The following is a 24,899-nucleotide window of genomic DNA, read 5'->3' on the forward strand; positions in this document are numbered from 1 at the left end:
CGCGCGTGCGGGGGAGGGGGTGGGGGCCGGGTGTACTATTTATCCTCACATACTCCCTCTGTCCGTGAAGAGTGTACGTTTGCGTTTAATATTTGTTTATAAAAGAGTATACTTTTATCTTCTCAATGCACTTTAAAGTAAAAAAATATTTTGCTCTCATCACATAATAATCCAGACTAATAATATTCTACACATGATCTTCTTAATTTTTACATGCACATAGCTTGTTGGGTGTAGGTAATTAAAGAGAAGAGAGATCGTGGCTTGCATCATCACAATACATTTTTTTACTTCATTCCATAATTTGTTCTAAAATTCTATATATACACTTTTCACCGAACGGAGGAAGTAGTCTACATCAATCCTTAAGCTAAAACCCCACATAGCCTATGAGGCCTCGTACAATGCAGGGTTCTTAGGAAAGTGCTTTATACTTTCTCTGTTCACTTTTGTAAAATGTTTTGGACATTTAATCCAAAATAGTTTAATTTTAACTGTCTTAAACGTTTTACAAAAGTAAACGGAGGGAGTAAAATAAATTAACTTTTTTTTTCTTAAATCACTGGCCTTATCTTTATTGGACGGACGCCTAATTATGCGTCTACCTTTTAGAAATATAAGCATCAGTGTTTAGAAAAACAAGCATATTATGTAAGCACCTTCTCTAAACACGTAGCTGTACTTTTTTATCTATGAACTAATAAAAGTTGTACTAAATCATGGACACTTGTTTTGGGACAAAGGAATATATCTTTGCTGCATCCACTCCAGAGTGTTGTACAAATTCAGTATGTTTTGCCGTAGAGCTAATGAAGTACGTATATACAATTAATCTCTGCATATGCGAGCAATTCAAAATTAATGACCATCACCGCGTACATGATCTAAAATCTTCAGCTACAAAATGCTAATTAAAGGGAGACCAGAACGAAAACGACGCCGCTCGCTTGATCAACTATCGGACGGCGAGAGCTCGAGGATACGGCCGGAGAGTGCGGAGACGAGCGCCGCCTTGAACCCGGGGTCCCTCGTCAGCGTCGCTGCCATCTGCTCCGCCAGGTTCTTCCTGTCCGCGGCCGATCCCGCCTCCGTCCTCGATTGCTGCCTCGGCTGTTGCTGGGCGAGCGGCGGCGCTGGCGATGCACGGACGGCGGCTGCGTCGGCGGACTTCCGGCCGCCAGAGCCTTGCATCTTCGGCGGCTGTGCGTGGTTGTGCTCGCCCTCGTACGTGGCCACCAGGACGGTCTTGTCCTCGGCGCTGCGCTGCACCTTCTTCTTCACCTGGCACGACGGCGCGAACGAGCACCGGAAGTAGGCCCTCGGGCATGGGTTGTCCTTGGTCACCTTCTGGCCGTACTTTCGCCATTGGTACCCATCCTTCACCACCTGCTCGTCAAAATCAATCGCATAGTGATTAGTTAATGGACGGCAAGAAACTTTCGTCGCAATCGATGATCACGAGGAAGAAGATGGACGGACGTTGCTGGGTGTTCGTTACTTACGAGGCTGAGGTCGGCGGGGTCGGCGTGGACGTAGAGCTTGGAGACCCGGCTGGCCTTGCACTCGTCGGCGCGGACGCGCTTGCTGTTGCCCGGTTCGTGGACGGACGTGCACTCCGCCTGGTCAGGGCCGACGTTGACGCTGACGGCGAAGCCGCCGCTGGCAGGGCACGCTTCCTGGACTGCGGTGTCGGGACTGTCGCTGCGAGCGCGCTTCCTGGACGGCGAGGCCGCGGAGCCGCCCTCAGACGTCGTGGGTGACTGGCGGTTGTTGGCCGCGGCCGCCGCCGCCATCATGCCGCTGACCCTGCCCTGAAGGTCGGAGTACTTGGCCACCAGCGCGCGGAGCATGTCGCTGAGCCTCCTGTTCTCCTCGCCCACGCGCCGGAGCTCGGCCTCCAGCGCCTCGACCTCGTGATTCTTCTTGGAGGACATGAAGTCCTCCTCCACGAGGATCTTGGTCACCGGAGGGGCACCCCGCCGCGCCGTCGGCCGGCCGACGTTGAGGCCGAGGCTGAGGGAAGTCTGCCCCATCATCCACTGCTCGTCCATGTCTTTCTTGAATTCGCAGTAGCTCAAGAATGAAAGAAGTCGAAGAAGAAGAAGACCGGGAAGCTAGATGGGCAGCTTGGTAGAGAAGTGGTCGTGGGTGGGAGGAGGTGCGCGGGCATGAATATATAGAGGAGGAGGGGGGGCATGCGAGGGTGGGAGTTTGGTAGGAAAGAGGCGGGGAGTTGGAGACTGCGGAAGGAGGAGGAAGCATCTTGGGGTGGGCCGGGCTCGTCGTCGTCGTCGCGCTTCTTTTGGTCGCCGTGACCGCGATAGAATATTTTTGGTGAAGCCGGGAAGAAGTAGTACTACTAGGATTAATTTTTGTGGATGACACTGACAATCAGCATGAGGGAATCGATGGACCGATGCGCATTGGGTGGGAATTTGTTGATTATTAGTCGAGTGGGGTGGGGACAGAACAGAAGCACTTGTTTCCTTGGGGTCTCCGTTTGGTCAAGGAGAGCCATCGCGTGCCAACAACTGGGGATGCTTTCATGCTTACATTTTGGCACCCAACGAAGAAAATTGCATGCGGCCTGCCTTGATGTTCTTCAATAATTATTATTACTTTCGAGAAATTTCTAATATATTCATTTTCAATTATATCGATGCAACAAACACTAGAAATAATTAAAATTACATTCATATCCGTAGATCACCCAGCAACGACTACAATCGCTTAAGCGAGCCGAAGGCGCGCCGCCGCCGTCGAACGTGTCGTAGACAGTCGGACTATAAGTCGTTGTGCTAAGGCCCATAAGACCAGTGCAGCCGTACAACAACCACCGCCCTTCAAGAGTAGCGTAGATCGAAAGGATCCAATCTGAAGACACGTGAACATAGACGAACTACGACCAGATTCAAGCAAATCCATCAAAGATAGATTCACAAGAGACACACCTCCACACACTCACCAATGATGCTAGACGCATCATCGGTACGAGGCTAGGCAGGGAGAACCACACGTACCCGGAGCGATAGTCCTGGCCCACCTTGGATGCGGCCTGCCTTCATGTTCTTCAATAATAATTATTTTTGCGAGAAAACATTTAATCCATTCATTTTCAATTATAACCACCAACACAACAAATAATAAAAATTAAATTCAGATTCATAGACCACAACTACAATCACAAAAGCGAGCTGAAATCGTGCCGCTGTCGTCGCCGCTCCCTCGTCGGAACCAAGCAAAACTTGTTGTAGTAGATAGTCGGTAAGTCGTCGTGCAAAGGCCACATAGGACCAGCGCACCAGAACAACAACAACAACCACCATTGAAGAGTAACGTAGACAGGAAGGATACAATCTGAAGACACACAGACCATGGACGAACTACAACTAGATCCGAACAAATCCACCAAAAGCAGATCCGCCAAAGACACACCTCCACATGCCCTCCAGTGATGATAGACGCACCATTGGGAAGGGGCTAGGCGGGGAGAACCTTACCGACCCGAAGCGATTGCCTTGACCCACCTTGGGCCCAGACATGGCCCACCTAAGCGTGAGCCCTAGGTTAGAGCCATCGCCTCCGGGCATGCAGTAGACACCGCCAGCACATACTAGCTCCACACGCCGCATACTCGGACCCAACAAAACGGAGGCCGCCACCGTCCCCTGCAACGGCTGCAAGACCACGACCACCACATCGATGTAGCCACCACAGGACAACAATGCCACCCGACCCGCCTTGCCCCAGCACGGCCTCCCGAACGCAGGCCGAAGGCCCACCGCTATCGTCAGACAGGGCAATTGACCGAAGGCCACCGCCCATCCATCCTCCTCTGCCTCCCGGCCGGACATGCGACACCTATAGCCTACACGCAACCTCCGCGCCGCCGCCACTAGCCATGACATCGCTGAGGCCCCAGTTGCCGTCGTGCCATGACAATCTGCGTGGCACCACGCCTCCGCTCGAAGCTGTTGTCTCTAGCCAACACCACACAAATTACACTACACCACAGCACTACATCCTCGACACACAAGTTGGTCGGAAAAACAATGTGCGCTGACAGACAGTCGGTTGGGAAAGACTATTGCTGACCGATGTTGTCTGTTGGGGAAAGTCCAGACGGAAAAGCCTTTTCCCGACCGACATATCTTTCCCGACCGACTGCTTGATGTCTAAGGGGTATTTTTCCCGACCAACAGTTTGTTGGGCCTGCCATGGGCCTTTCCCGACCAACAGTCCGTTAGGGTAACCAAGGGCCTTTCCCGACCGACTATCAGATGGTTATTCTTTCCCGACCAACATTTTGTTGGGCCTTGTGGTAGCCTTTCCCGACCGACTGTTTGAATGGGTTTGTTTTGCCGACCAACAATCCGATGGCGTTTTCTTTTCCCGACCAATAATTCGTCAACATTTTGTTTAGCCAACCACAACTTTAATTAGCATATGTATTGATTGTCACATACATATAGTTCATGTGTTCTAGGCATAATCACAAGACATAATACATCAAGTTCACATCAGGTGCACCAAACCATTTTTATTCCATTAACTAATTGTCACATACATACAGTTCATTCTATTCTAAGCACCAAGACAAGACACCATACATCAGGCTTACAGAAGGACAACAAAAAGAATCAAGTATGAGACATCAGTTGTACAGAATGAAAGCTAAAACATCCATTTGACGCGGGTCGCCGGCTTCATGGTTCATTTCCTTATGTTTGCTTCCTACAGAAGTTGAAGAAGTCTCAATTATTAGAATGTTCAATTAATTTATGAAATTGAATAGAGACAGAATTCATATCTGCACTATGCGCACACAAGAGCACAAAATGAGGAATACACTTATCTAATCTATAAAATTAGCATTTCGAAACATGAAGACCACCAATCGACTCCCAGCAGTGGCCATGGATGTGGCATAGAAGCCTTGTGTACGATTGCTGAGCATTTAGTGTTCCTAGGGACATACTTAAGTTACTGTGCATAGGTCCCAGCAGCCATTATTCGAACACTTATTTCCAAAAAAAATAAACGTCCGTAGGGAATAGTGTCATAGGTATAAGAGAAATAAAAATGAGTTGTGCGAACGACCAATATTTGCTTTACTGTTCAGGCCATACAAGGAAAAATATATCGGAAATTTAGAATTAGTATCTCAAACGTAGAACCAGGTTACACATTTCTTTTGCAATTTATGAAGGCATAACCAGCATCTGCATGATAACTAAATATATGTACACTGCTTATTAATCTGTACGTACAGATTATAAATACTAGGATTTTCCTGATACTTACTGATTAATAGCTCATGGGTGGGCGCCTTCTTCATGGCTGGGTAGAATGGAGAAATTACGCGTGCTGCCATATTGGAATATAGTTAGTCAAGATCTTTTTTTAGGGATAGTTAGTCAAGATCTTGATAAAGATACAATGTACTATATTGGCCTAGAGACAGGATTCAGAAATAGCAACTTTAAAAGCAACTAGCGATGTATTATGCTCTGTTCTGTACTATGGATGTGCCAATGGGAGTGTTCTGTAATGCCAAATTTAACTATTACTATTAAGCAATAAGCAGCTAGCAGTGTAAACAAGATACAATGTTCTGACAAATTTAACTATTATTAAGAGCAACTAGCAGTGTTCTGTACTAATTGTAGAAAGTAGGCTCTGTACCTGTTTACCATAAATCATATTGTAGTGTTCAATAAAACACAGGGAAAGCAATTAAATGAATCTGAACATTGTTAAAAAGATTGACAACGGCTCTGTTTCACTTCTCTTTTAATTGAGCAATTAGTTCTTTTGATGGAGAGAACAAATCAATGCTGACCAAGAACTAAAAGTGTAAAATAATGATAAACTTATGTCCAGATTAACTTATGTAATCTGGTCATCATGGGATCTTCATGCACTTTGAGCTAGGATCCCATGATAAATCAATGCTGACCAGATTCCATGCACTCTTCATCATCTTCTTCTTCACCATCATTATCTTCCTCAGCTTCAACTCTTGAGTTCTATCAGACAACAATATGGAGATGAGTTATCGCGTGCAAGATGGATTATTGAAGAGAAAAGTATACTTTTCGTCCCTCAACTCTTCGCTGAGTTTAGTTTTCGTCCCTCAACTCTAAAACCGGACAGATTGCATCCCTACTTACGAAACCGGACAAAAATTCGTCTTCTCTCGGCGGAACCCGGTTTGGGTCTGACTAGGAGCGGTTTTGAACCAGTCCACGCCAACGTGGCAAGACGTCCCCACAAAACAGATGGCCTGCTCCTCACTCTGCCATCCTCTCTCGCGTTCTCCCCCACCCTCCCTTCTAAAGGGCGACGACAGGCAGCAAAGACAGCAGGCGGCGGACGCACCGGGGAAGGCTTCGCCGGTGTGGCTGAGTTAGGGAATCCGACGCGGCGGCGCACGTACTCGGTCCTCTCTCAAAATCCCCCTCATTTTCTCTCGTCCTGCAGCCATCAACGCGGCGGCGTCGGCGGCGGCGGCGATGCACACGCAACCTATGGCTTCCGGTGATGAGGCCAGCATGTTTTGGGGCCCCCCGACCGAGGACGGCCATGCAGATGCATACATGGTAAGCTTGTCCATGTGCATCTTGATTTTTAGCATGCCTGATTTAGGAACAAGGGTTTGAGGATGATAGATGAATATTGAGAATTTTCTGTAATTTGCAGGATGCTGAGTACCTAGATCTTGTGTCTGGGGATGTTCCAATGGAGATTCAAGACATTGAGCATTGTGGAATTGAGGTCGATAGCAAGATAAAATGTTTCCATGGGGATGATCCAATTAAAAAGGTTGCATTTGAGGGTGTGGACACAGGAAGAAGATTCATCGCTTGTAAGAATGCAAAACCTTGTAAATTTTGAATTTGGTATGAGCCAGAGTGGCCTGCAACTTTGCAACGAGCTCTACAACAGTTGTGGGGCATGGTTCAGACAAACCAGAAGAAAAAGGAGGAGTCCGAGGCCCTTGTCAACCAGATGATGTTGGAGAAAATGACATTTGCAGCTGCAAATGCTTCTGTCACTCAGGAGAAGAATGAGGTTGTACAGAAGAAGATGCAACTAGAATTAGATGTGGCTGATATGAAGGAGAAGTACCAGAGGAAGATGAAAAGAATGAAAAGAGAGCTTCAGTGCAAGGAGAAGTGGCTACTGATGTCAGTTAGCTGCAATGTAACTGTTGTGGCTGTAGTAATTTGTCTGTTTGCAATGAAGCTGCTATCTTAAAGTAGTTTGCAGTTTGTAATGTAACAGTAATTATGTGTTGAATTTGTATCACTGTATGCTATGGATTTCAGCAGTATTTTGTCTGAATTTCAGCAGTATTTTTGTCTGAATTTTGAACATATATGATCACAGTTTTTGTTGCACAAACATTCATGTATGATCACTGTTTCTGTTGCACAGACATGAACAAACAAACTGGAGATTTAATGATACATACACACTGGAAATTGAAAGAAACACATTCTGATCCATATATACTGGGCATTATGTTCCACAAATGACATTATGATTCATACATACTGGAAATTCAAACAAACATGTTCTAGAAATAGAAACAAACACATAGTCTAGATAATAAGACAATCAAACAGTTTGCAATGCTAGCAAACACATTCTGGAACTAATCAAGTAGCTTCTTTGGTAGTTTTTTTGGCCTTTTTGAATTGCACTGAGAATTAGCAGCACCAGAGCTCACATTCACTGTCACAGCTGAGCTTGAACTGACATTAACATGCACCCCTTTGACAGAAGCTTTAGATGGCCCTTTCTGTTTCTGCACTCCTTTTCCCTTGTCTACAGTAGACGCCAACATGTTAGAAGCAGACCTCTTTGTCCCTTTTGAAGTCTTGGGTGCACTGCTACTTTGTTGTGAAGCCATGGGCTGAAATAAAATATGTACAGAAATTAGAAGAGATCACAAGTTAAAAATATGTACAGATAGAAACTGAAGAAAAATAAGTACATACATATAAAGTGAAGAGATTTTTTACTAACCTGCCTCACAGTTTGAGCTGGTTGGCTGCTTTCTTTTATATGACAAGTTGTTTTATTGTGCCCCGTCCCTTTGCACTTCGAACATCTGATCACCGTGCCCGTCTTTGGTAACTTTGTTTTGGAAACTTTCTTCTCACCCTTCTCTTTGTTCCTCTGAGTCTTAGGCCTACCAGGCATTTTCACATATCCTGGAGCTACAGGTCTTGGCCTTGGAGATATGGGCCAGCTAGCCATTCCATCGACAGGTTGCGGGCAGTAGGCATATGTTTTCTTGAAAGCAGCCACATAGAAGCAACTAGCTATGTAAGGAGACAAATCACTTGTTTTTGTGTGGATTGCTGAAATGGCATGCACACAAGGTAACCCAGCAAGCTGCCAGTACCCACATGTGCAATTCAGTCTATTCAAATCCACAGTAAACCTGTGATTTTTGTTCTATGTAACTTCAAATATATCTTGACCATTGCATACAGGTTCACATTGGGCAGAATATTCAATGTATTTGTTCAGTTTTATGTTGATTGTAGGGCAAATTATATCTCCTGTCCATTTAAGGCATTTTGCAATCATTTCCTGGATTCTAACCATCACCTTTTGTCTGATAGCCTCTAGCATTGAGATGATCGGCAAGAATCTAGCATCTATTATCCATTTGTTGAAACTTTCACAGATGTTATTGTCGACAGAGTCACAGTTAGATCCTAACCTGAACCATGCTCTAGACCAATGCTTGGGATCTAGCCTTGTTATTGCCCTTGCACCTTCAACAGTTTCTCTTGCAAGCTTTGCCCTTGCAAAGTTGAACAAACTCACACATGGAGCCTTTGCACAATTCCAGAATAGTTTCTGCCAATCTTTAATTCTATACTCTTTCCTCCAGTTAGCATAAACATGTCTTGCACAATTCCTATGTTCAGCAAGGGGAGCCCAATTCTGGACAGCGTTGATGATGCCCTTTTGTTGGTCTGATATAATGACCCAACCATTACCATCATACACATCAACATCTTTGAAAAGCAAAGAGCAAAACCAATCCCAAGACTCATTGGTCTCTTTCTCAACCACCGCCCAGGCGATGGGGTACATCTGGCTATTGGCATCTCTTCCCAATGCACATAATAGCTCTCCATTAGTTGCACCTTTGAAGAAACACCCATCTAGTCCAATTACTTTTCTGCATCCAGCCTTGAAACCCTCCTTCAGAGCAGACAAACAGATGTAAATCCTTTGAAAGGTTGGAATGCTACTTTTTGGATCTAACTTGACCACTACAGTACTTCCAGGATTGCTCCTTAGTAACTCCAGCTGGTAGTCAAAAATCCTGGTATATTGCTCTTTAATGGCATCATATATTTTCTTGATAACCATTCTCTTTGCTCTCTTAACCTGGGATGTACTGACATTCACACACATATCTTCCTGGATGTGTTTTCTCAGATGTGCAATCTGCCACATTGGGTTAGAACTGATGACCTTCTCATATTTGGCTGCAATCCTTGTTGAAGTTACCAACTTGTTGTCTTTCCTAGGTGGACAGCAGTGTGCATCGTTGAAACTTGTTATCTGCCAGTTGTTTGACTTACTTGTCAGACTAGCAAGGCAATACCATTTGCATGTTTGCCAATCACAAGTGGCCCTACACCTATTATTATCATTCTTCCTAAATCTTATGAGTTTTTTCTGCTTAATGCCATAACTTATAACTGCACGCCTAAACTCTTCCCTTGAACCAAACTTCATCCCTAAAACAAATTGTGGGGTTTCTTCACTTTCTCTGAATCTTTTGAAGCGTCTGTCTTCCCTGGTTTCACCTTCTTCATCATAAGAATCATCAAACTGAGAAGAGTCATCATAGTCAGTGTCATTGTCATCTTTCTCTGAATTGTCATCTTCCACTGTCTTTGATGATCCTACTCTAGGTTGCTCAAAAAATAGATGATCTAGAATCTGTATCTCCCCTTTTCTGATTTTTTTCTTGTACTCTGCGTACGTCTTCTTTATCTGTTCTGCTTCTTCATCTTCTTCAGATGCATCTTCCTCATCAGGACAGTAATCACTATCTTCTTCGTCTGAACCAGAGTCAAACATATGTGTATCTGCTACAGCCGCCAATGCTTGAAATTATGTTTCTTCACTCACAGCTACAGGCATTTGTTCTCCTACAGGAACAATTTCTAGATCCCCACTAGTACTTGCTGCTCTTCTTGGCTTGCACTTCACTGGACTTCTTATAGTAAAAACACCTCTACATCCTTCCTCTGATGCACTTGTCAGCATGTACAAATCCTCTTCAAAACTGTTGTCCACCTGCATATGATCCTGATGTGTTACAGTTTGTCCAGAAATCGACTCCACATATATGTCAGCTACCCCTCCCTCACATATGTTGCTTGCCATCCTTTGAAAAGCTACATCATCATGCAGTAGTCCAAGTCCATTGTATAGTTCTTTTCCAGGGATAAGCCAGTGCAGCTGCACATTATCTTTGTCAAAACCTTTCCAATGATCTTCCAAATGACCAACAATCTCTGGCCGAGACAACAGATCCAGATTAACTTCAGACAAAGCCACATGACCACCAATGTACTGCAGCAAATCGTTGTTCTTCACAAACTCCCCTCCATAATGAAACCGAATGGCCAAAACATTTAGAGAATCCATTTCATCCTACAGATCGCAGATCGACAAATTAACATCTGCTACAATGACTCTGATAGCCTAATTGACATTTAATCTACATCAAGGACCACTACTGGAGTTGGGGAAATCATGAACTTACCAGGTCAGTGCGCCCGCCGCTGAGCGCCTCTGTGTGGCTTCTCCGAGCCCGTACGTACAGGGACAAGTTTGGGGAACCGCCGCCGCGCCTCCGCGGACCGGCCGCCGCTCAACCCCCGGCGCCTTTGATGAATCGCAGCACAGCCGCCGCAAGAACTAGGGTTCCAGAGGGAGGGTGGGGAGAGCGCGAGAGAGATGCAGAGTGAGGGAGCAGGCCATCTGTTTTGTGGGGACGTCTTGCCACGTTGGCGTGGACTGGTCAAAACCGCGCCTAGTCAGCATCCAAACCGGGTCCGCCGAGAGAAGGGACGAATTTTGTCTGGTTTCGTAAGTTAAGGATGCAATCTGTCCGGTTTTAGAGTTGAGGGACGAAAACTAAACTCAGCGAAGAGTTGAGGGACGAAAAATATACTTTTCTCTTGATTCAATGAAAAGTTGTGGAAATAGTCCACTACTAGTCGAGAACTGGAACCGTGCTACGAGCTAGGACTTAGAAAACATTAGACGATCGTACACAACACTTACTTCTTTCAATATCACTTGCATTAAGAACTAATCCATCTCTATATGGCCTAGCAGAAACAGAAGCAAAACCTGTGTTCTGATCTTTGAGCATTCTGAATATCACTGCCTATCCAACCAAAATGCGCAGGCTAAAGAAAGAAGGAAAGAAAATATCCTAGCAAAATTCTATTAGAGTAATTGTTTAAGTGAGCAATGGTACTGACCAGTTTGACCCGTCCCCCGGGTATATATAATCTCCTTTGGTTATATAGTATATGCTCACAGAATAGGTAGCAACTTCCTTTGGTTACCACACCACTAGACCTGACCTGAATGTTATTTGGGAAAGGCAATGGTCTCCCCTAGGATGATTACTAGATGAAATCAAAGAACATGACTATTTTGGCTCGCAGCACGGAAAGAAAATAAATGAAACTCTACCTCCACATTTTAATCCAACTATTATGAAGGAGAAAAAAACCTTTATCATGATGCATACAACACAAATTTATGATGCATGCAACCCAATATTGTTAGTACAATAGATGTACCGATTGGATGGTCAAGCTATTGTGAATATAAGTGTCGCAAATAATACATGGTAAGTCTACACACTTGCTGGTTCTTTACCATTTGACCAGTGCTGGTATTAATGAACTTTCTTATGACACGAGACTTCATCAGAATATTAACAAAGAGATAGACTTGTGCTATAGGTTTCGGAAAGTCCAGGACACCATGTGCTATAGGTTTCGGGACTGATGGACCGCAATATAGTAGTATGAATGTACGCCAGTCTGATGGTGTGGTTCTTCCATTCATTCTAAGAAAAGTACAATCGTGCTTGTGCTTTCATATGCTAATCACAAATGACTGAGGATGATCGATAGATGAGCAACCAGAAAAGGCCTATGTACATCTTACCTGGCTACAACGCCATTGTGCATAAATAGAAGGAGCTTCTTGAAGAATCCTCAGTTCTTCCTCTTGTTCCAAATTCATGTATAGCAATTCAGTTGCACCCTCTTGTTCCAGATTCATGTACATAAATAATAAAATAGGTACTTATCCTGGAACCACAAAATTCATGTATCATGGTAAGTACCTATTTTATTACCAATCCACAAACTTAACAAAGTATGCAGACTCACTTATAAATCAAGGAGTTGGTCATCTTTAGTGGATAATGTCTATGATGCAAAATTTATTTCAGCTAGTTACCGACCACAAAGACAAAACAATAATGAAATCTAGGTTTCATCACTTGCATGCTCAAAAAATAAGATTTGGCATATCATTCATGACGATATGACCAGATAAGGAAAAACAAGCAACCTGGCATAACCTCAGTTACACAGCGGAAGTGAGAATAAGAAAAAAGAATGCAAAAAGACCCAGTCAAATAGTATGGCAAAACTCAAGATGTGTCAAAATACTCACCTATCCGAAACCAGTCAGACCTTACAGAAGTTGGTTGATTAGGCCGTGTTCGGCAGCCCTCCGCTCCGTGGCTCTGCTCCTGGAGCGGCCGGAGCGGAGCGGCCCGCAGTGCATTTTCCTGGAGGTGTAAAACTGGCGCTCCTTCCGCTCCCCTATTATACGGAGCTGGAGAGCTGCCGAACAGGGCCTTAGTGTTGCCAGCAGATCTTGTAGGTCTGGAAAAAGTAAAGAGCCAAAGGTGAAATTGCAGTTATGTCAAGTCAAAGAATGTAGTACTGCTCTGAAAGAACATATATGGTACAAGTGGAATTTAATAGTTTGGTTTGCAACTACTTTTATTTCATATATAAATAAACTTAAATAGGAACATGAATGAAAAATATACTACATAGTAACTAAGACTGGAGTTTGAGGCAAGGCGTACATATTCAAGTCTGATATTGGCATAAGTACACTGCAACCTCACTTTGAAAACATAACGGGACTGATTTAGATGGACAAGCAGTTCAAGTTGATATCATATGCCATCTACATTAATAATATATACATAGCGATCAAACTTAAAAGCAAATGTACAAATAATGATCAGACCACTGCCAAAGCTATTTGACATATCTTAAAGATATTTATGTTGCTCCAGAGAAAGAAAGCTACTTGATGAAACAATTAAGTGATGAAATTCTAAAGAAAGACTTACCCATGTGTTTGAAGTGATGGATGCTTGCTCTGGAGGAAATCAAGAATGACCAATGTTAGAAGAAATGTGTAAGCGGATCCTCGGTTCTATAGCATTAATGGTTTAACATGTCAACATTTCACCTTTTGAATTTTGAAATTGAATAACTACGTCATCCTTGACAATGCTGACCTCTTCCATACAAAGAATGGTGTTCGCTCCTACCCTTTTCAAGGTCCTTTGAAGCCTCTTGTCATCAGTGGTCGTAGTCTTGTGAACGGCCTTCTTCTTCCTGTCATCAGTGGAAAGCTAAGTACAATAACAAGAGGAGAAATGTTTCATGTATTTGTAATCTTATAAGCTGACATGCGTCCACTAAATGGCATTGAATAACAGATCAATATCGAATTGTTCAGAGGATAGCAGCAATGATTCACAGGGCACAAATTATTCATTCTGAGGAAACATTTTAGGTCTGAAAGAAAGGATTCACACAGGTAAAATAGATATTGAATAGATAACATGCTGAAAGAAGGAAACACTGCTGCTCATAGCAAAACCAATCCATGAATCAAAGCAGAGTTAGTTTTCTTCAGATAAAATTGTTGGGCCAATGTGGTGCCTGGGTCCATCGCTGGGAGTTGAAATCTGTATACTATAGGCATAGAGGAGAGGAGGGAGACCATATGAGGGAGAAAGATCTTACCCATGTCGTTGCCGCCATGGGTGGCTACTCGTGGTCACCGAAAGTAGATGGGAGATATGGGGCCACCTGCCGCTCTATTCCTATTTCGCTGGACGCGGAGGAAGCAAAGGCCGCTTGCCTCGCTTCAGACCACCGGGAGCGAAGGGCCCTTGCCCCCACCCCTTAGATCTGCTGCCATGGAAAGGTGGGAAGAGGGAGCTGGGCATGGGTTGAGGCAGTGGCGCCATGGGAGGGAGGGGGAGGTGGACGCTCGCGATTGGGGTGGCTGGTGGTGGAAGGAGGGTTGGCCCCTGCGATGGCCGTCGGCGGCGGCGTGAGTCGCAACCCTAGGCGGCGTCGTACGAGAGAGGGGTGGATTGAGACGAGGAAGAAAGGGGATTGAGTGAGGCGCCCTGGCCAGTTCTAGGTTTTGAGAGAAAAAATAAAAACTACGGGCTGGGCCGCGCTAAATGTATTCGTCTGCGCGCGCAGGCCCATTTACCACCTGCTGTTGGTCGGCGTTATTTGCCGACCGATCGTTAGATGAGGATACGATCTTTCCCGACCGACTGTTCGACAGCAGAGACTTTTGTATTCCCGACCGACCCTCTCTCATTGTACAAATGTTTTCCCAACCAACTATCACTTAGAAGTTTCTTCAACTAACTATCGGTCGGCAAAAATGACTTTTTCCAACACACATCAGTAGGGAATAAAGTGTCGTGGTGTAGAGAAAGAGGGGAGAAGGGGGCCCATCACTACCTACGCCGGTCGGGCTTTGCCAGGTGGTGCGCTCTGGCTGCGGCGAGGGGGAGGGGCCGAGAAGGGGACTGGTGGCGGCGCCACTAGGGTTCACACTCCGGCTCGCGAAAGCGGGTATAGGCAAAGTTTATATTTTCCACAAGGTCAAAAAAGGCACCTACTTCAAGATGGAATTTTATCAATTCTATTTTTTCTCTATCTCGTGCATGCTTTTCGGATTGATTCCGTATTTCAAATTTGCCGCTTCTGCTCGGTTCCCACACATGTCCTGGCAAAACCTACGATTTGGATTTCTGCCAGGAGATATGCACTGGACCTGGACCCAGCCCGAACCAAGACTTCGAGTTGACGTGATCTTTGGAAGAAGGATCGATACGCAGTGACCGAACCAATGTAGAAATCGAACTCTCAGAAGGCAGGGCCTGGTTTGGGAGAAAACTTTTATCTATTCTTTAATAATTGTTATTATTTGGGAGAAAACTTTTATCTATTCACTTTTAATTATAACGATACAATGAACACCAGAAATAATACAAATTACATTCAGATTCGTAGACCACCTAACGACGACTAGAATCACTGAAGAGAGCCGCCGGCGCGCCGGTGTCGTCGTCGCTCCCTCGCCGGAACCGAGCAAAACTTATTGTAGTAACAGTTGGCAAGTCTTCGTGCTAAGACCATATAGGACCAGCACACCAGAACAGCAACCACCACCTATGAAGAGTAGCGTAGATCGAAAGGATCCAATCTGAAGACACACGAATGTAGACAAACTACGACTAGATCCAAGTAAATCCACCAAAGGCAGATCCGCCAGAGAAACACGTCGACATGCCCTCAACTGATGCTAGCCACACCATCGGGACGGTGGCTAGACGGAGAGAACCTTACCTACCCGGAGCGATAGACCTGACCTGCCTTGGGCCCAGACATTGCCTGCTTAAGCGTGAGCCCTAGGTCAGAGATACCGCCTCAGGGACCACCAACACCTACCAGCTCCGCGCGCCGCCGACTTGGTCCCATGAGAATGGAGGCCACCACCATCCGTGCAATGCCTGCAAGACCACGATCACCACGTCGATGTAGCCACCACAGGACAACCATGTTGCCCGACCCATCTCGGCCCACCACGGCCACCCGAACATAGGCCGAAGGCCCACCGCTGTCGTCAGGCAGGACAATTGACCGAAGTCCGCCGCCCAACCATCCGCCTCCCGGTCGGACACGCCGCGCCTATAGCCTATACGCAACCTCCGCTCCACTGCCACCAGCCATTACATCGCTGAAACCCCAGCTGCCGCCGTGCCATGACGCCCTACATAGCACCACGCCTTTGCTTGGAGCTGCTACCTCGAGCCAGTGAGCCACACAAAGAAGGAAGAAGGGGCCCCACCGCTAGATACGCCAGTCGGGCTTTGCCAGGCAACGCACTCCAGCAGCGGCGAGGGAGAGAGGCTGAGAAGGGGGCTGGAGGCGGCGCCGGTAGGGTTCGCACTCCGGCTCACGAGAGCGGGTCAGGCAAGGTTTATTTTTTCCATCAGGTCAAAAAAGACAACTACTTCAAGATGGAATTTATATTGATTCTATTTTCTTCTTTTCCCCGTGCACATGCTTTTTAAATTGATTCCGTATTGCAAATATGCTCTTTCTGCTCGGTTCCTACACATGTCCTGTCTTTTTTCAACACAGTACAGATGCAAGCGCTCATATATACATGCATACACTTACCCCTATGAACGCACACAAGCACACCCTGCCCCTATGAGCACCTCCGAAAGACTGAGCTGACATATCATCTTGAAATTTACAAAGTCACCGTAGACACCTCGTCATTGACGGGAACTTCTCATCCCACTGAATGCACATCACCGGAAATCCTAAAAAAATTCCAGAAATAAATGTGAGCATCAAGACTTGAACCCTGATGGATTGAGGATATCACAGTCTCTCTAATCATCCAACCACTGATTGGTTCGCCACACATGTCCTGTCGAAACCTACGATTTCGATTTCTGTCTGGAGATATACACTGGACGTGGACCCAGCCCGAACCAAGACTTTGCGTTGACGTGATCTTTGTAAGAATAAGGATGGATACGCAGTGACAACCAATATAGAAATCGGACGCTCAGCCGGCAGGGCCTGATTTGGACCTAGTGTACGCACACGGTCCTGTCAAAACCAAATGTGGCTTGATCTCTTCGCACCATGCATCTCCGCAGCCGGCCACTCCTAATTAGCCAGCAGAGAATTGGCAAGTCGACCAGGTCACCTTTGTTGATTGGATCGTCACAGCTGATTACAATTTATTAACAGTGTATACAGTCCATAGACTTCATCCACAGGACATATATACTTACCTATTTTAATATGTGCAGTAGTAGTACGTGAGTACTATATATACTACCCAGTCTATGCATGCCACCTCTTGTTTCAGACATCTGTCACATCCCTCTTGAACCGGCCGTGCTGAATTTGTTCGGAATTTCCCGGTTTCTTATGAAAGCAAGCATGACCGCATCAAAAGTTACTAACAATTTCTTATGTACGTGCGGAAGTGGCGAAGTTGGCGTTCTTCAACATTCTGGAAACAATGAGCATGAAGAACAAAAGAAGCAGAGAGGTTCATGCACGTACGGATTGATGAACATGAGTATTTCCTATCCAACATATTGACCAAATTGTTAATATATCCAAGGTCAACTGGGCTTAACGCTAATTTAAGCGGCCGTATCTGGAAGAGGAGGTGCCGATCTCTTCGGGGACGAACAACACGTGCACACTTGTTTGCTCTCACGTGTGAACTTAGGGGAGAGCTGCAAAACCTGTGATTAGTATACTACTGTATTCTCGGGGTGTTGTTAGGGTCCATTTTTGGTTGGCAAGCGAGAGTATCATATCCAAGTTCAATGTGATGGGGGGCATGTGGACATCGAAGCATCGAATCTCTAGTACTAGTGTGCAGTAGCTACGTTTGCTGCATTTAGCACGTGTTGTAGCACGTCTGCATAAAAGCATATATATGCATGCAAGACACACCTGGAAAATGCAACTACTGATCGAGCTCGCCGACGAGAAGATAGGTTTCGATCAGCATTGGCAAGATGGCCAACAGATGTTGGGTTACATGGACCAGATTTGTCCCCTAACTATTTAGGGCTAGCCTCATTAATGTACTGCCCCATGGTACGGCTCCCAGAAGACTACTAATGATTACTGCGAAAATAACGTTATTCGTTTGTGCCTCTTTAAGTAAAATCTGCTGTGTAGTCAAAGGAATTTTGGTACAAGCTTAAAGAATTTGAACCAAACAAGTCTTAAGATTCTTTTTTCTAAGTTAGCAGAATCATTTGAACCAAACAAGTCTGAAGATTTAATTTTTTTCACCCTTCTACATAGTAAGCATTACTATGCAAACGACGAACTTTTGTATGAAAGTCATACGGCACTAATCATTAACGGCCAGATAATATCTGACCCATGAATGTATAGTACCATACGGAGATCATACTGAAAATGTCGGACGCAAAGCCATATTGTCGTGAAATTGTGACAGTTCTTAGTCATTTAAAAAAGCTCGTCTTTATCCAAAATTCATGCCGCATCAAGTAGATGTTAGTTTATAAGAGATTAGTTGTATCATTGCTCTATATGTGGACGTTGTGAAGTGAAGTGGATTTATCTTACAACTTTCATGCTTAATAAATTGGCACCTCACATCCTGCCAAAACCTAATCCTCTTATTCTCTAGCTAGAGTTGGGCTCCTTAAGAAGCTATGATACTTCTACTTTTTACACAAAAATAGTGGTAATGACTATCTTTTCTATAAACATGAAATTTGGTGTACATTATGTTTATATACACAATGACAAAGAAAGTTAAAGGGTTGTGGTAATGCACAAGCATTCAAATTTTGAAAGAATAACAAATGTGTTGGTTAACACTTCATACATTTAAAGATCAAACAAGATGAGTGGAATCATCGTTCCTTCTATATTTCTTTTTTCTATATCTCCCAAACAAGGTGAGTTTGTTCTTGATATTTTATAAATCTACACATTAACATACCACTTTAAATATGACGCGGGCTCCAGCGAGAGATGTCTCACTACGGTGGGAATGGGAGGGTCCTGCAGGAAAAGGCAAGGGTGCATTGTGGAATGGGGTTTTTGTGTAGGGACCATGTGTCGGAAATAACATAGCGGATAGTCCGGACAAACCCATTTGTCCCTCACATATGGTTGGATTTGTGGGAACCTATACTGCCTAGATACTTGAATTTTTGGGAGCCACTTGGCGCCTTTTTCATGTACGAGCACACACAGATGTATGAGTGAGACATGACTTTCTTTTTTTAATTTGTGAAAAGGATCAGATCTATTATAAAGATTCATCGGAGGTACAAAACACCTCAAACATAATAAAGGTTACATCGAGATCCATGGACCACCAAACAACCATTGCCACCGTCAGAACGAGCCGCCAATGCGCCGCTATCGCCACTCCTATACTGGAGCAAGCCTGACCTTATCGATGATAGCCGGTAAGTCTTCGAGCACGTGCCCCTAAGGACCAGCGCCTCGAAGCCGCAGTCATAGCCATTGAGTCCTTGAATCGATCTGAAGAACCTGACACCAAATATCGATCCGAAGCGGTAGGCGGAGGGGGAGGTGAATCCACGGGCTCGCCGATGGAGATTGAGAGGAGGAAGTCTTTCCCTAGTCGCCTTGCGAGAAGGGAAAGAAAAGCTTAGTGAGACATGAGTTTCGACCTTGAAGGCGATCTTAATCACTAGTTTGATTCATTTGTATGCATTCTAGTGCGTAACAACGCACATGCATTCTACTAGTGCAATATGGTTCGAAGATCTCATCGCGTCCTTTTTTTAAATGTGAAAACAGACTTTGAATCGGACCGACGGTTTGAGCTACAAAACATTTTAAATTTTTTATTTAGAAAAAATCTTTGATGACATCATCAAATCTGTCTTTTCCCGCATGCATGCAATTAGTTGCTTTAACGAGTGAATGTTACGTGCATGCATTGAGAAACTAGAAATAAGATGGAGTGCATGGCACATGCACTCGTTCGGATGTGTTCCTGATTTCCGAACGATCGGAAGTTAATCGCATCCAATAAAGAATACATGTAGGGGATGGGTACAAGTACTTGCATGTAAAATCTGAAACTGAAAGTTGAACTCACACGATGAATGACATGCATGATGCCCCATTCTGCGGTGGGAAGCCGTTTGGTGCCATGCATGGACGGCTTGGTAGGCTTGTCGTCTAAAATTCGTCTGCAGAGTGTCGTCTCCATAGCAGTGCTCAACTGAAATAGAACTATGGTATGCAAATGTACGAAAATAATGATGTGAACGATCACAATGTAAGTTCCAGTAACTTTAACTGTTCTTCGGTCACTCTGCCATTTTTTACAGGTCGCATACAGTCATGTTCGAGAGGGGGTTGAGCCTACGACCATCTGCACATTTTCCCCTGAGGAGACAAGTTCGGCTTTGGCTACTCATCTCGGGAGTGGGTTGAGCGGTTGAGCCCACTGTTAGGGGACAGTCCAGATACAAAACTTTGTCGGTTGCAGGTATATTTCCTTTTCCCTAACAGTAGTAGTGACTGTAATAGAGAGTTCATTCGGAGCTGAAACCGCTGGTAATTTACGGAACCAAAAACAGCGGAGGCGATTGGTGGCACATGGAACACGCGGATTGCCGCCCCCGTCCTCGCGCGGGGCCACACCGCCACAGAACCAACGTCGGAGCTTGACTTGGCCATTGGCCATTGCCTTTCTGGTCGGAGATGCATGCATTGGGGTAGGCTCCACCTCGATCTCTTTTCTGGTGGCTTTGTGGTGGACCTTGACTAGCTCCATGGCCGGCGCCACGTTTCCTTGCGAACCTTCACATTCTTTTCCGGTCGGGGCTACTACCCATACAAAGTCATGTGCCGCGTTAGTCCAAAACAAGACACACTTACTTCCGGTATTACTCGCGTTCAGCATGGATCCACCCACTCGTGTAATTAGAGCAAATCCAACGGACCGACTCAGACGGACGGCGATTTCGTTCGCTTTTTGTCTGTTTGGATCGGCCAAATGAACATGAATGTCCGCTTCCGAATTTGGGTCGGCATGTGCGCCCAAAGCTGACTTGAACCAATTTTGACGACGCAAAAAAATGAACGCATGCATATTAAAAAAACAACATTAATTAAACATTAAAGCCGGCCACGAAGGTCGGCAAGAGTCCACGCGTCCAGGTTTGCATTAAAAAAACAACCTAAACTACGAGGCGGCGCGCTGCCCTAGGCGCCGGCGTCGTTATCCTCGAGGTCCGTGAGGTCAATGAGCGTCGGCGCTGGCCCGGCCCAGGCGAACGACGTGTTCCAGAGCGCCGTCATGTCGGGCTGTGCCGACGCGCGCGGAGGGGGGGGGGGGGGGGGGGGGGGGGGGTGCGGCCGCTTGTGCAACCACGGCCTGGCGCGCCTCCTCCTCGGCCTCGCGCTGCTCCTCCTCGAGACCGTGCTTGAGCATCTCGAGGTACTCACCGTCGCGGCGCTCCTCGACCACCCTGATCTTGCGCCAGTGCTCGAGGTACGCCTGCTCCTGCGCCGGCATCGCTCCCATCAAGACCGGCGGCGCACGTACCCACTCGTGCACTACTACCATCCAGGAGTAACGCTCGATGGGGGGCGGCTCCCGCTCCGGCTCCGGCTTGATGGGGGACAGCGGGGCCACCGGCGGCACCACGTTGTCGCCCGCCATGGAGAGGGCAAGGGCCTGCGCCATTGCCGCCTCGTACCGAGCCTCCTCTTCCGCCTCTGCCGCCTCTGCCTTGCGCCGCTCATCCTCCTCGCTCTCCCGGTAGACGGCCGCAAGGGCCTCCTGGTCCTCCTCGCGGACGACGAGCGCCGGTGGCGGCGACCTCCGGTCGACCTCGCGCACGCCCCATCGCCTCGCCTCCTCGTGCTCGAAGGCGAACCACCTCGCCCAGTTGGGCGAGTCGGTTGCGTAGGCGGGGTCACGGCGCTGCTCCGATGTCAGCGGCGCCCGCCGGGGCCGCACCTCCTCCGCGTGAGCACGAGCCGAGCGCGGTGCCGCCGGCACTGGGATCCTATCTGGATCCAGATGCCAGTCATGCGACAGGTCACGTCGGGATACGGCAGAGGCTGGCAGCACCTGCCAGTGCCACTCCGCCTGGTGCACTGGCACGTTCACGCGTTGCCTCTGTCGGCGAGGCGCCGGCGCCGGCTGAGGCGGGAGGAACTCTGAGGGGAAAGGGGTGGTGGGGGACTTGCCCTTGGCCTTGCTGCCGCTGGCGCCGAAGAAGAGACCCATCTCGTTGTGGTTGTGGTGCTAGGGTTTACCGGCGACGAGGGAGCAAAGGATGGCAGATGTGGACGGCGAGTTTGAAAGAGGACGACCCCGCCGCACGGTCGGCTTAAAAAAGGACGAGCGCCGTCGCTGACGCGTGGGCGCATCGTCATAAATTAAGCTGACCGCGTCGGCAGCGGGTAGTTGGACGGCCGCCATGTGAGGACGCGGCGGATAGTGAGAAGGTGCGCGAAGCGTCCGTTCGGCGTCCGCGCCGACTCATTTGGGACGCAAAATGCGTCGCCGCGGACATGATTTGGGTTTGGGTCGGTGTGTTGGGCCACCATTTTTGTACGCGCCGATCTAAACAAATGCAGGCAGACAAAATAGGTCGGTCATTTGGAGTTGCTCTTTAGCACGTGACAAGAGTCTTTTTTGCCACGGCTGACTCGTAAAAGCGTGCGCCTAGTTTGACAAACCACTGGAGGAGTAGTGATGAGGAATCTCATGCGAGATCCTCGCGTCTTGACTTCATTGGTAACCCTCATCCCCGGGTGGACAGGACGAAGAAAGAAACGGCACAGACCGCGCATTTCCTAGCTGTGGGGATTGCGGATCCGACGTTTGCATGCCGTGGGCGTATGCATCAACGGGCCTGACCCATCTCAGATCACCAGTCTCACGGAACTAATAATCCGCAGCATGCAGCCAAGGCACCCGGGCGTGCGTCCACACGGCCGCCGGTGCTGAACCTCCAGGCAGATTCGTGTATGGAGCCCGTACCCAACACACATTGTTTTCACCGCCGGCGGCGCGACCGCCTTGGTTAGCCGCCGGTGCATTTTTATTTTATATTAGCAGCTAATTAGTTTATGTATTTGCATTCCTCTCTGCTCAGCTGACGCAGCTAGTAGTACTTTCTGTGTGTCTCTGTTGCCCACTCTACACGGAAATGTACTTTATCCCTCTAGCTTCAGGTGAAATTATACATACGTACTGTGTACGTAAGCGACTGCATCGCTACTTTAGTGTATGTGTCCGGCCGTCGCTCGTCCGCTCCGCAAATTAACTAACGGAGACACTGACCAGCTACCAGCAAACGGACGTAATCATGCCGATCAGTACGGCTCTGCTCTAACAGCTATCCAGATAGATAACCTGGGCATGACGCACGGGCACGAGATACACGTGTTAGTTAAGCCCTGCCTCGTCCTGTGCCTCTTCCGGCCGGGAGCTACTCCCTCCATTCCAAAATATAATGCGTTCGCGCTTTTCGAGGTTCAACTTTGACCATAAATTTAACCAACGAGACCAACTGCGGCGGGAGAAAAAAAATTATATAATTGGAAACTTCTTTCGAATACGAATTCACTGATATAATTTTTGCTCCCGCCGCAATCGGTCTTAGTAGTTAAATTTACGGTCAAAGTTAAAGCACAGGGATAGAAAAAGCATTACATTGTGGAATAGAGGGAGTATATATATGTATTGTATTTCCGAGCACGTGAATCTTGTGATTCTCATGATCACACAGCACAAGCTTTTGGCACACATGCTGCTCGGAGAGCTGCTAGCAACTTTTTTTTTAGGCATAATTTCCACCTATTTATCTACCGCCGAGGCAGTACAACGAATACCAGAAGTAGAAAATACATCTAGATCCGTAGACCACCTAGCAATGACTACTAACACTAGAGTGAGCCGATGGCGTGCCGTCATCTTCACCCCTCTTTTATCGGAGTCGGACAAACCTTATTGTAATAGAAGTCGGAAAGTCGTCGTGCTAAGGCTCCATACCATCACACTAGAACAGCAACCACCGTCAATGAAGGTTAAGTACGTTTTATCCCGATCTGACCAGATTACTTTGATGTTACATGCCGGACTCGATAGGACTTGTCCGTTGCCACGTCGAGCACGGCATCCTTGTGGACGGCGGTGTGGAGGTAGACTCCACTTCTCACGTTGTGGTGGCCGGCCAGCGACTTGTCCTGGACCTTGACTCGTGCCAGCCAGCCAACGTTTCCTAACGATCGAGACTCAATCCCATGCAAGTGCTACACGAGTCTCCCCTAAAAAAAATGCTACACGAGTCATTTGCACGAGTGCACCTCGCGTGAGATGAAAAAAGGACGGTTCCTATGTCCGACCTAGATCATCACAGTCGGTCCAGTATTTACCCACTTGGCCACTAGTAGATGACCAGACTGAGACCAAACGATCAAGCAGTGCCGGAGTAAAAGTATGCGGTGCTCCTCGGCCGGCCCCAACAAAGCATGTAACAACTGCGTTTGGGTACACATGGCCGATTTGTCAAGTCCACGTAGGTCCATACACGGACGAACACGCGAAGAACTACTCCGTCGACGAATCTCCAGATCATAGAAAAGAAAGTGACGCAAGATCCGTGTCCAAGATCCGGATGAAGACTTGTTAGCTTCTCTAGTACCGACGATGTGGATGGAACAGACTGAGGGTCAAGGCATAAAAGAGCAGGGTGGACAGGAGTTAACGAGAAACAAGACACGACATATTATTGCCCGCACGCGGCCCCTGTGGAAACTAATTTCTTGAGATCGGCCCTTGGCAAATCCATGGGTATGTCAACATATCATCAGAGTCACGAAAATCTTACGAGTCAAGCAAGATCTTTAATCCGCCTGGCCCTCGAGATGACGAGACTGGCATGG

The 24,899-nt window shown here is 46.8% G+C and overlaps 1 protein-coding gene across 1 annotated transcript; it reads right to left on the minus strand.

Annotated features, from left to right (window-relative positions):
• Window positions 1–730: 730 nt before the first annotated feature.
• Window positions 731–2,162, minus strand: LOC125523700 (WRKY transcription factor WRKY28-like). Its single transcript, XM_048688768.1, has 2 exons — window positions 1,503–2,162; window positions 731–1,386 (listed from the first exon to the last, which is right to left on the minus strand). Exons 1-2 carry the CDS (start codon window positions 2,049–2,051, stop codon window positions 952–954), a joined length of 984 nt encoding a protein of 327 aa, XP_048544725.1. The 5' UTR covers window positions 2,052–2,162; the 3' UTR covers window positions 731–951.
• Between the last annotated feature and the right edge of the window lie 22,737 nt (window positions 2,163–24,899).

This window comes from Triticum urartu, chromosome 7 (genome assembly GCF_003073215.2).
Source record: "Triticum urartu cultivar G1812 chromosome 7, Tu2.1, whole genome shotgun sequence".
NCBI classification, from domain to species: domain Eukaryota; kingdom Viridiplantae; phylum Streptophyta; class Magnoliopsida; order Poales; family Poaceae; genus Triticum; species Triticum urartu.

Bases quoted from the DNA above. Each gene is read 5' to 3' on its own strand.
- LOC125523700 (XM_048688768.1), bottom strand. From the start codon at position 2,051: ATGGACGAGCAGTGGATGATGGGGCAGACTTCCCTCAGCCTCGGCCTC. The intron at 1,387-1,502 runs GTAAGTAACGAA...TTTGACGAGCAG, and splicing joins ACCCCGCCGACCTCAGCCTC to GTGGTGAAGGATGGGTACCA.